Here is a 12,510-nt window from a genome sequence, read left to right as displayed (position 1 = left end):
GGCACCCGATAACGTTCTTGCATATTGTTCAGACTTCTCCAGCAAAACGCTCTTCAGAGATGTGAACAGTGATGCATCCTCAGTCTCAGGGCTCGCTGCTCCTCTGTCCTTGGCTTAGTGTCAATGAACCAGGCCTGACAAGCTCAACTGAAGGTGCTTCCCAATAGGTGATGCCCTGACGAGCCCCCTACCCTTTGCCTTCATCTGCTGAACTGCATGTTGCATTCTGTACCTCACCAGCAAAATAGGACCACTACTAAGCAAATGAGGTGATGCTGCTTTAAGCTAAGCTTCCCCAAACCTCAAGAATACTTTGAGATGATAGCTCTGGCTAGAAAGCCAAGACTCCACCGTCAAAGGCAACAGAGCACTGTCAAAGGATACCTTTGCCTTTCTGGTCTTAGCACCTGGTTTCTCGATGCCGATGCCCAGCTGCCAAGTCCCTCTAATTACTACTGCATTCCACACGAGGGCACCAAGGAAAGGACTTGGTGTCTGGCCCAACTCTATCAATCACTGGGAGATGAAGGCAACGGAGGGAAGATGGAAAATCCTGAGTTCCTTAATGAACTCACCTTTCCAGTTTCAAAGGAGTGTGATGAACCACAGTCCTCATAGGACCCTAAGAATGCTGACTCAGTAAGAAAAACAGAAGGCCTGTGGCCAAAAGAAACAGAGGTGCCTCACATCAACTTCTTGAGTTTGGCTTAACCTGCCTGATCTGCCTGGCAGGCACTTCTGGGGAAATGCCAACAGCATCTGGGGAGACATGAATTCACTCCCCTTTCCCCTGGTCACTGCAACAGGATGAGAGGGTTACTATTTTCAACCTGGAAAACTGTCATGTTGCTGTGGTTGCTTAAGAGCTGCCATATTCCATCCTCAGTTGGCCACTGTTCAGAGCCTGGAGCAGCACTCTCAACGGACACAGCTGGTCTGGAATGTCACATGAGTGGGCCACACTGAAGCTTGGCTGCCAGGAGCCCAGCCAAGCCAGGAGATGGCAGGAAGCAGCCGCCCAGAGAAGAGCATCCCCTGAGGGTTAGGGTAGGTGAGCTTTTCTTAGGCCAAGGCTTTGGGCCAACCACCAGTGGGGCGCATGGCCAACATGCCAGTCTTCTCGGCCACAGCCTCCACCACACGGCTGATCAGTAACAGCCACCTCAGTCTCCTGGTAGGGGAACAACCACCAAATGAGATCATGCATGCCAAGAGTGTTTTATACATTAGAAGAGGCTAACAAAGGTTCATTTAAGGAAAGTGGGTCCAGCCTAATCAATAACAACAGCCAGACACCCACTGACTACTAAGAGGAACACTCTGTCCCTTTCAACAAATAATAGTCATGAAGGGACGGGAACTTCGGCTGGTCTCTTGCTCTGTGTGTGTCCTTAGGCCTGGTCTGCTATGTCTGATCTATCCTTACGTAACCCAGAGAAACTCACTTAGCAAAACAGAGACTAAAAGTTTCCTAAAATTTTTGACCAGAGTAAAAGAGCACTTATTAGGTAAGACTTGGAAAATGTGGGCTAAGTGCTTGAGTGGTGGCACGAAGGCCGGAGCTGGTATTAAGAGATTTGGGAAGGGTCTCAAGCTAATCAAGATGCATAAAATTCGGTAGAGGTGAGGTGACTATTTACATACAAGGTTCTCCTCGTCTGAATCTATAATCAAGAATCTCAAGGTGCTTTAGTCCCGGTTCTGGGCCTCAGTTTCCCACAATGTAAACAGTCAATGCAGGTGATAGACAGTTGACCCACTGTGTGTGACTGGTGGTGGTAGAAAAGGCAGAAGATGCAAATAATCCCACTATGTTGTGCTTGCTCATGAAGAGCACAAAATACTAACAAATTAGCCTCAGTGTGTTTCCAAGGAAAAACATCTCAATATACTAAAAAAAGTGTGTTAAAATAGATTCTATTTATTATTATTATTATCATTATTATTACAATGTTTGCCTAAAGGCCAATGATGTGATGTCAAATAGCATACCAGCCTGGGGAGTATATTCCTATAGCTTAAGGACGGACGGTGGGTCATCTGATGAAGACTTTTGCAGGTGATGGTTGTGGGCTGAGGGCAACAGGCAGGGCTCAGGAAGGTGTCCAGGAGAGAGTGAAACTGAGCAGGACCCTGTGTGGTCTTCCAGGGACAGACCTTCCCCCTGCCCTGTGTCCTCCAACTCTTGTTTGTAGAAAAGTTTTAACCTCCCAAGGCTTCCCAAGTTCCAAAGAGCAAATTTAATCAGAGAAGTGAAAAAATGCAGGAACAAAGGAAAGCAGTCAAGCAAGACAAAATAATAGTTTAGCCATAAAACAAAGTCAAGGACCCTTAGCTCCTCCTCAAGGGCTATAGATGACATCCTGAGCCATATCCTTGAGTTGTTCTGCAGAAACTAAACCGCTCCCCAGGTAGAGGAAGTTGACTGCATGCTGAGCACCAGCACGTAGTCCGCAGACCACAGACTCCAGACCAGTTGGAGGCAGAAAACTGGTAACTGAGATTTCCCAAAGTATCACCCTGTTACCTCACCACAAGCCAATCAGAAGAATGCCCATAAGTTGATCAGGCACTCTGCAACCCTCACCCTTAACACTGCCTCTAAAAATTCTTCCCTGAAAGCCCTTAGGGAGTTTGGGTCTTTTGAGCATGAGCTGCCCATTCTCCTTGCTTGGCACCTGCAATAAACACTGTGCTTTCCTTCACCACAACCCAGTGTCAGTAGATTGGCTGTGATGCATGTCACCCCAGTTCCTTTCATTAACAAGAAGACGCAAAACTTCTGGCAGACTGAACTCACTCAGAGCAACTTCCAGATACCAGCGAGCATTTGGATCTGGGTGGAGTCCTTAGGTCAGTGTTCTGACAGTCAGGAACACTTACCCCAAAGGAAAACAGGGCTCCATCCGATCCCGCCCCACCCCACCCAAAGCACTGAGCAGCAGAGTCCTATAACCAGTTATGTCACAGCTTCCAAAATCAAGACCAAACTCAAAGTGACAGCTCAACACCCAAGAAATAGAAACAAAGGAGCCTTACGAATAACTATTTCAGTCACCAGAGGTCTCTCATCATTTTCAATTTAACTAAAGAATGGAAGATTTTCTAATGTGTTATTCTACAGTATCAAAAAGTTAATGCCACCCAATTCTATACATGACTAACATCTTATCTTTGGAATTTCTCATGGTTTTCCTAGGATTTTCCTTTTTTTTTTTTTTTAAGTTTCATTATTCCCTTCACAAGCCGAACTCCATGACCTTGGATCAGGCCTGAAGTTCAAAGGCATGAGCAGAGTCCTCATCCCAAGCTCCCCTGTCTGCACACTTCCCTTTCTAAATAGACAGAGAAGGGCGGTGAGGTGAAAGCCAATGCTCAGATTACTCCATTTTTCACAATCACTGGTAAATTGTTGCTTAAGATGTTTCTGGAATCAGGATCTGAGCAGTGAGCAGGGCAGTAAGAAAACTCCATTCCCAGAGCTGAGCTCAGCGCATGCAACAAGGCAGGTTCTCAAAATGGCTTGCCAACATGCTTCTTATCTTTCAAGATCTCACGCAAGTCTGGATGGTGGAAGTAGAAGCTTAAGTGGTTCATATGCTCATTCCTCAATCCCAGAAAGTTTCTGAGGAGTGGAAAATTCTAGGGACAACAAACATTTAGAAATTAATCCAATACTGTGAGCAACTCCAACTCTGTACCCCTGGCACCCAGTACAAAACCTGGCACATGAGGAATGCTCAGTGAGCTCTTGAATGAGATGAATGCAGCACTCTACCTAAAACAAAATGACCTCAGTGAGAGACCACTGTCTCAGTATCTGCAGCTGCACCAAGGTCAGATACTTATTACACTACAGTTTTTCCAAAGAGCTTTCTCCAACCTCAGGCTGCAAGAGGCTGGATGACTCCAGAGCGGAGCAGCCCAGCTCACCTGGTTCATGCAGCCAGTCTGAAAGGTGCATTGTTTTGTTATGTGACTAAGCCCTAAATTTCGGCACCCTGTTGCCTTTCAAGTGAACTTGAGCAATATCTGGATGCAGATGGAATTCTTAGAGAATTCCTGACCATTAGATAGATGCCTATTGAGAACTTCTGAAACCAGCCTCTTTTGATGCCATGAATGTCTCTGATGCTTATCTTCGTGGAAGAAAATGTTCCTCCAGGAAGGGAGGGAGGAGGAGGACAGCTCAAAACACTTACTCAACACCCTGAGTGGGGAGGCAGAGTCCAAGGAGCTTTACAGTTATTGTCCTATTTGATGCTTACAACAACCCTCTGGGGTATCTGACAGAAGAATTTGTCAGAGAGGGTAAGTGAAGAGTCCAAGGTCAGAGGTGGAAAGGGGGAATGCCAGGTTTAGAATCCAGATTTGAACATGCACTGGTCCTCGACGGTCCTGGTAAATGGTCTTTTGTGGAAGTATCTTTACTAATTACGGGTGTATCATTCCTTACAATCATAGTTACTGAAGAATACTGTATCAAATTCTGTTCTCATAGCCACCATATTCTGAGTACTCCAAAATGGAAGATGACTCTCTTGGTCTTTGCTGTCACGTGCATAATTAGGATTTATATATTACGAGATAAAGAACACTGCTATGAGGATATTCTTTAGAGGGAGAGGAGACCTTTCTCTGTAATGCATCTTTGTATTTGCAAATAGCATCCAGGTAAACCATCAAGAAACTGACTAGAGACTAATATACATGAAAAGATGTGAAGAATTTTCTAGGCTTTCCCACCTGAGGCACACAGTGGTAGCAATCCCACCAAGAGGCCCCTTTCTTCTTGGGAAATTAAATATGTCAAATCTTGGTTCATTCAAAAGGTACTTTTTAAGGTTTGTCATGGAGCCACATTCCAGAAGGTCCTATAAGTCATTTATGAAATATGCAAATTGCAATGCAGTGACAGAAGGTAGAGCTGTGACCATAGTCCCAGAGATGGCCACCAGGATACTTATTGTGAGTGTGAAAATTACATTTCTGAAGAAAACGGTATGAATAGGGTGAGAGGTATTTTTACAAACATATCTGAATAACTGTTGCCATGGAGGTGTTTCACCTGGCAAGAATCAGGAAGTCCAGGCTTCCCTGGTGGTGCAGTGGTTGAGAGTCCGCCTGCCGATGCAGGGGACACGGGTTCATGCCCCGGTCCGGGAAGATCCCACATGCCGCGGAGCGGCTGGGCCCGTGAGCCATGGCCGCTGAGCCTGCGTGTCCGGAGCCTGTGCTCCGCAACGGGAGAGGCCACAGCAGTGAGAGGCCCGTGTACCACAAAAAAAAAAAAAAAAAAAAAAGGAATCAGGAAGTCCAAAGCTAGGGCTTAATGTCGGAGGCACTTTTACCAGGAGAGGCTTAACATAACCTTGTGACACTTTCTGGAAACCATCAGCCCAGACCAGGAGCCCGTGTGTGGACCCGGCTCCGGCCACTAGCAACGATGCCACTTACGTCCCACTCTCCATCTGTTTCTTTACATCTGAGAGAGAACTGTAGTGGCCCTTTGACCTCTAATTGCCTGCCACATATTAAAGGATTCATATATATTTATATGGACAAACTGGCCAAATAACCTATTAGATGAAGTAAAAGATATGAGACCTTACCTACATATACTTTTGGGATCTCACAGTCACAAGACCAAAAGCGTTCTGTTCAAAATTCTATATTCTATTTGATGTAAATTTTCTCAATATGGACCCAAGAAGTAGGCTATTAGCAAATTTTTCCATGTACGCCAGTGCATGCATTTTAAGTACAGAGACTGCTGGAAGCATCAGGGTTGCGACTGATTTCAACAGTTTACCGTAACGGAGTAACTCAAATCCCAGGAAGTGCACTGTTTGGGTACAGAAACCAACAAAGAACAACAAAGTTTGAGCAGTAACCTTTAATGACACTGAAAACAACTAAACAGACCATGTCCTTCTTCACATGTTCTATCAGCAGAGGGATTCTGAAGGGTCAACACTTTATGAGACTCAAAACAATAGAAACCCTCACAATGGCCCCATAGCTCCCTTTGTACACACAGGAATCGTCTATGGACAGAACCACTCTCTAAGTTATGTTGCCTCTAGAAACCAGACGGAGAAACAGCAGCCCTGGCTGCACACACATTCCCATGACAGTGTGTCACAAAAGTAATAACCAAGTTGTTCAACTGCTTCCAGACCTCAGTCAGATTTGCTTCACTACTAACTTTCATGATGTATAACATATCACAAACCTGTCATCTCTAGCCCGTCCCCTCGGTCCTGTCTCTTGGTTGGAGGTAAGGACCAGAGCCTCTTACAGATGGAAAGACCAGAGAGAATTGGAGGAGCTTCTCTCCAGGATGTCCCCACTGGTCCTGGCCTGGCTCCGCCTCAGCCCCCGTCTGAAGATGGACCAGAACCACGCAGCCACTGTGGGCCCAGCTGCAGGGGGAAGGGCTGAGAAACACTGAGAGAACGCTGAAGTCAGCAGCTTGTGAGTCTCCGAGTCAGCATCTTGAAGCCCAGAGTCGTTGTTGAGAAATAAGACTTCTCCCCCACAAAACCCCTGAATGTAACAGTGATCCAAGAGCTCAAAACCAGCGGGCCAAATTCCGGAGAGGGAGCCCAGAGCTGACCACGGGAACAAGGAACTGGGGGCGGATCCCTCACCCACCCGCTGCCGCCTCCTGAGCAAGCTGGAGTGTTTGTGAGACAAGGAACGGGGAGCTGGGCGCTACATGGACGGGCCAGGAGGATCGGTCCTGCCCGGAGCTGGGCGTCCTTCCGGGATGATCACACACCACCGTGACCTTGTTCCAGAAACTACTGTCTCCAGGAAGACCTGGATAGCTTCAACTAGTTGTTGCTTTCCCAGTGAAGGGGTGGAGGAGGCTAACTGGGGACGCAGTGGAAAGACAATCAAGTGTTCTAATTATTGATGTATTCAAGTAATTCAACTTCAGGTGCTTCTTAGGATATCATAGTATATGAAAAAAAAGCAAGCTACAAAATTGTATACATACACACACGTAGAAAAAATTTAGAAGGAAAACCTCTTAAAGTATGAATGATGGAATGGTGAACCATTTCTTTCTTTGAGAACATTCTAGACCTAAGAGTAATCCTACAGCTAATTGGAGTTATTCTCTTGACTGAGAACACACTTTAGGAAGGGATGCATGTGAAGCAGTGAGGGTAAAAGAAGTTCTTTGTCTGGTTCACCAGATGGTTCAAATTAACCCTGGTCACCAAGAAGGAGACAGACAGCTCAGACTGACCACACATCCATCAACTCCCCCTGTATTTTTCAAGCTTTCCAACTTCGGGGGAACGAAAGACATCTCAGCTCAGCAATTCTGAGGAGTTAGTGACTCAAAGCACCACACACGTGGGAGCCCCAAGGGCATTGTTTTTTTAATTTTATTTTTTTATACAGCAGTTCTTATTAGTTATCAATTTTATACACATTAGTGTATATATGTCAATCTCCCAATTCATCCCAGCACCACCACCACCCCCTGCCGCTTTCCCCCCTTGGTGTCCATACGTTTGTACTCTACATCTGTGTCTCTATTTCTGCCAAGGGCATCTTGAACCTCCTGTTTCCACACCTGGGGGACACACGAGAGTCTCTCAACACCACAGGGCTGGATGGAGCGAAGGGAGGAGCAAGCACCCAGCATCTGGCAGGAGCCTGAAATGCAAGACTAGCTCAGGAGGACTGTGGGTTCTGTGGGTATTCACTCAGCTACAGAATACTCCAGTTTCCAAAATGACCAGTTTTCCTTACTAAGGCCTCTCGCACCTCATGTACCACCCGCCCCACACCTCCAGGCTCTGTGCTGTATTAGTTTCGGAGGCACATGACATCTGAGGGAAGGAGGGGAGGCAGCCCCCACGTGCTGGGCCCTGTTTCCTGCCAACCACCGTGCTGGGTCCTTTATCCACATCTTCTCTTGCAATTCTCAAAGTGATGCAGAAACAAGGGAGTGCTGGGGTGTTTTTAGAGACAGGAAAACCCAAAGTCCAAGACAACCCAGGTAGTAGGCTGATAAACCATGGGGATGAGATCTGCACAGATCGTCCGACCTAGCAGCCCTGGCTCCCAGGCAACACAGACACAAGCAGCCTTCTGGACGAAGACACATCAGAGGATTATTTCTGGTACCTGAGGGGAAAGGAGGGAGCTCCGTGATAATACTTGCTAATATGTTAAAAAAAAAAAAAAAATTCACGGCTGAAAGCCAATTACAGACACGGCCAGGCTTCTTGGAGCATTTATGGTGGCTGCTAAAGGGAATAGGCAGTCCATCCATCCCGCCGTGCCAGAAGTCCTCAGCAGAGCCCCGACTCACGGGGAAGGCAGCCCCGCCTGCACACTGGACAGCAGCTGTGGCTCCCAGGGGTGTGTGGCACTGACTCTTAAAGGAGCCAGGGGTCAGCAAGGCAATGTGCCTTAGACACATTCTCTTACTGCTCACAACAGCTCTGTGCCCAGAGTGACACAAGTAGCACGTGGTGGTGGATTTAGGCTCGGACCTGCCTGATCCTAAGCACTTTTCCTGCTAATCCAGACAGAACCATCCCGTGGAACCACCCAATCTATCAGAAAGAGTGGATCCCTGTGGCCTGATCAGCACATCAAATCCTGACTCTTGCCAGCTAGCTGACTCTTCTATGACATTATACGTCCTACATTTTCTGGAGCAATTCCAATTTTGAGCATGCTGGTTCTGTTGCACCCATGGGTGTGCTCATACTTGTCTTATGATGCATCCTGCCCCCGGAGGCCTCACGGGCTTACGCTCATCTGTGCAACCCTCTGCACTTGTTTCTCCCATGGAGGGTGGGTTACCCCTCCCGCAGTGACAGATCATTTATATGTTCTGACTTGCTTCACATGTTTGTGCTTTATCTTCCCTGCCACACTCTTAAGTTCCTTTTAAATCAACACTTTACCACTGGAAGACCGTTCACAAAGAAGGAATCCTGGAAACAAAAGAATACACAGCAGTAGAAGAAACTACAAGCCTGCCTAAAATTGTTCTGCTTACTCGATTTGCAGGTGGCAGGGTGCTGGACGGAATGACCCTTTAGAGACATGATTTTACAGTATCTCATCAGAGCGCAACTCCCAGAATGGGAACTGACAAACTGTAATTTAACTGGAATCCACGTAAAGTCCTATGCTTAGATTCAAAAACTGAAGTGCTCCAACATGACACAACAGAAACTTGGCTTGGCTATAGTTCAGTCAAAATATTTAAAATCTTCAACTTTTGGTATAGTAAAGTTAAAACCAAGTTCAATGGTACAATGTGATTGTCTAACAGAAAAGAAAAAGTGAGTGTTGTTAGGATGTGTTCATGGAAGTGGAACGTTCAGGTCACAGGAAGCAAATGTTTCGCTGAACTCGGGGCTGAGCCCTCGTTACCCAGATGACAAATAACACGCCTGATTCCGAGAGGCACACTTAACAAAATGATAGAGCCTCAGAGAAGGAAGAGACCTGATGTCTAGCCTGGATAAGAAAAGAGAACAGAGAAACATAAAGAAGTTCTCAGACGTTTGACAGTTTATCATGCGCAAGAGGGCGCCTAAAATGTGAACCGCTGAGCAGAAGTGACTGAGAAACAATCTTCTGTTTGATGTAAAAGGAAACTTTCAAATCATGTCTATGCGAGGCAGAACGATGGGCCTCAAAGATGTGCACAGCCTAATCCCTGGAATTTGTATCAGTGTTACTTTACATGGTAAGAGGGACCCTGCGGATGTGATTAAGTCAAGGATCCCGAGATGGGGAGACTCATCGGATTACCCCGTGGGCCCGACGCAATCGCAGGGCTCCTTATAAGAAAGAGGCAGGAGCATCAGAGCAAAGCAGAGGTCAGAGTCAGAGACATATCTGAGGATGCTACACTGCTGGCTTTGAAAACAGAGGACGGTGCCACAAGCCAAGGGATGCAAATGGCTTCTAGAAGCTGGAAAGGGCCAGGGAACAGATTCTCCCTTAGAGCTTCTAGAAGGAATGTAGCCCTGACACCTGGATTTTAGCCAAATAACACCTGGATTTTAGCCAATCCATTTCAGAGTTCTAACATCCAGAACTAGAATAGAATACATTTGTGTTGTTTTAACCCACTAAGTCTGTGGTAACTTATTAGAGCAGCCATAGGAGATGAATGGGATGTCTAACAAGGGAATAACCTCTTCTGGCCCCAGGGAGCTCCCTGTCCCCAGGGGCAATCAAGAAGAGGCTGATCACCTGTGTGTCAGGAATGCTGTGTGGGCAAGTCCTGGATGACCCACGGCCGAGCCCTCCAACTCTGAGAGTCCACATCACGTAGCAGTGCCATCTCCTGCTTTTGTATTCGACACACTGGTCCCACCCCCAAGGCTTGCCCTTGTCTTCTCCCAGGAGGACTGTGGCAGTAAGTAAAAGGCATGCTTTGGGGACGTCCAAACGGCACCCAGGCCTGTGCCTGGCTCAGAGCAGAAGTGCTTGCGGGGGTGCCTACCTGAGCAGAGGACTCCTTTGTTCCTGGCGCAGGAGAAGTTGTCGCACTCACAGAAGGGCCCGTAGATCTTCCCAAACTCGCTCTTGAAGCAGGAGCACTGGTTGCAGCTGCACTGCCCGCGTCCGCTGCACAGGGGCTTGCCCTCCGCTTCTCGGCACAAGTTCTGGTACCCGCTCTGGCTCTCCCCTTCCTGGCACTCGCACCTGGTGCCCAGGTAGCTGGGGTTGCACTCACACAGGCCGCAGACATAAGTCCCGTTGCCGCTGCACCTGGCGCTGTCCGGCTCCAGCCCTGTGCTGCAGCTGCACCTGCAGTTGTAGGTGACCCCCACCTCCAGGCTGTCCCGGAATCCCACGGGCCGCAGAGTGAACATGGGCTGCTCGTGTTTGCCCGGGCAGCTCCGGGCCTCCACCGACACCTCAAAGGATGCCTGCGCAGGAGAAAGAGAGGGGACGTGGTGGCCATGGTGCATCTGGGCCTCCCGCTGTCTGCACCGGCCTCCTGATCAGCCAGGGGCCTGGCCCAAGCACAGTTCCTCCAAGGTCCTCAGTGAAGAACAGGGGCCAAATCCAGACCCTCCCCACACTCACGGAGGGCCACTCCCACGGCCCGAGGAGGAAGAGGCCCCGGAGACAGCAAGCCCCTTCACTTTACCCAGGAAGGGCGTATTCAGGCGTGCCAACATTTGACAGGCATCATGCTTGATTCTTTAACGTTCATCATCTCTTTTACCTCCCAGAGGAAAAGGGCTTCCACAGGAAGGTAGAAAGATTCACTCAAGCTTACAAGGTTCTCTTTCTCCCCTTTTCACTTCTATCTTATCCTCTTCCCGTCTCCATTTTGAAAGTCAACAAAATATTCAACAATTTACCAGGCACCTCCTCTATGCCAGGTTAGACGTGGCTCCCTGAACTCACGGGGTGCTGTGGTCAGGAGGCCCTGGCAACTGCCTGCCCTTTTGCAGAGGTGTTTCCTCCCCTGCTGGAGAAGGGAGAGATGACTCTCGGGTCCCTTCCAGCATATCTGTCTCCTCACAGACACACCTGAGCCTCCCTCGGCCCCAATTTCTCTCTGCGTGGCCCTCACAGCTGTGTCTTTCACAATCAGTCCACGGCCCGGAGGTTGTAAAGAAGCATCATTGCCACACACACGGACAGTCTTTTTCTTATTAAACAAAGCATGCACAGGAGTGTTGCTAACTCCCGAGCTGCTAATGGGTTGCCATGGAAACAGGCAGCAAGATGGACCTCGCTGGCAGATGGCAATGGAGGAAAGATGCCTGTTAGCAGCCCACATGGTTGGGATGTGAGGAAAGCAAGGACACTGCTCGCTGTGATTCTCCCAGGGAGAACAGCGTGACTCCACCTTCCCTCCCCCCCACCATGTGGTGAGAATCATCCAGCACGGCCCCCGAAGCAGGGCGCTGTGGAAATCTGCAGACAGGTAGCTGGCACGCCCTGACCAAACACCATCCTGAAGGCCTTCTCCCCTGAACCGACAGAGGCCTGGTCTCACTCCAGAAACTGACCCACCGCCTCTGGCCCAGACGTCTTTCTTTTTCAAAAGGCTCCTCAGAACATTCTGAAACTCAGAACTAAGTTAGGAACCACTTTTAGCTACTGGTATTGTTAACTCTATTATTTGGGTTGGAATAGAACTGGTTTTTAAAAAGCCATCAAAAACCTGCTTTACTGGGTACTCTTTAGGTAATAGTGTATATTTCTGGAGAACACTCAAAATATCTTTTTCTAAACGTTCTACAGATCCCTGTCACTTTGGGATCTTTACTAATTCTAAAAGGCCTCCCCCCTCTGTGACATCTAGGGACGCCCCCCACAGGGTGGGAGCGGGAGTGTGTGAGGCTGAACAGGAGACCCCGCTTCCTAGGTCCTGGAGAGAGTCTGCTTGGCCACAAGACACCAGGAGTCGGCATTAGTGAAGCAGTATCACAGCAGACACCGTGAGACAGGTGTGCTGAGGACAATGACCAGGAGCCAGGGTCAGAGGAC

General features: G+C 48.2%; 1 protein-coding gene across 1 annotated transcript in view; it reads right to left on the bottom strand.

Moving 5' to 3' along the window:
• The window catches only part of ITGB5 (integrin subunit beta 5), a 109,543-nt gene that overhangs the window by 20,312 nt on the left and 76,721 nt on the right, over positions 1 to 12,510 (bottom strand). Inside the window, exon 10 of the mRNA XM_060099419.1 lies at positions 10,502 to 10,931. Coding sequence (XP_059955402.1) covers positions 10,502 to 10,931 — 430 coding nt within the window. The remainder of the gene's footprint in view (positions 1 to 10,501; positions 10,932 to 12,510) is intronic.

The sequence above is a fragment of the Mesoplodon densirostris genome, chromosome 5 (genome assembly GCF_025265405.1).
Source record: "Mesoplodon densirostris isolate mMesDen1 chromosome 5, mMesDen1 primary haplotype, whole genome shotgun sequence".
In the NCBI taxonomy this organism is placed as follows: domain Eukaryota; kingdom Metazoa; phylum Chordata; class Mammalia; order Artiodactyla; family Ziphiidae; genus Mesoplodon; species Mesoplodon densirostris.
Note: the sequence above shows the minus strand (reverse complement) of the source record. Positions and strands in the feature narration are given on the sequence as shown.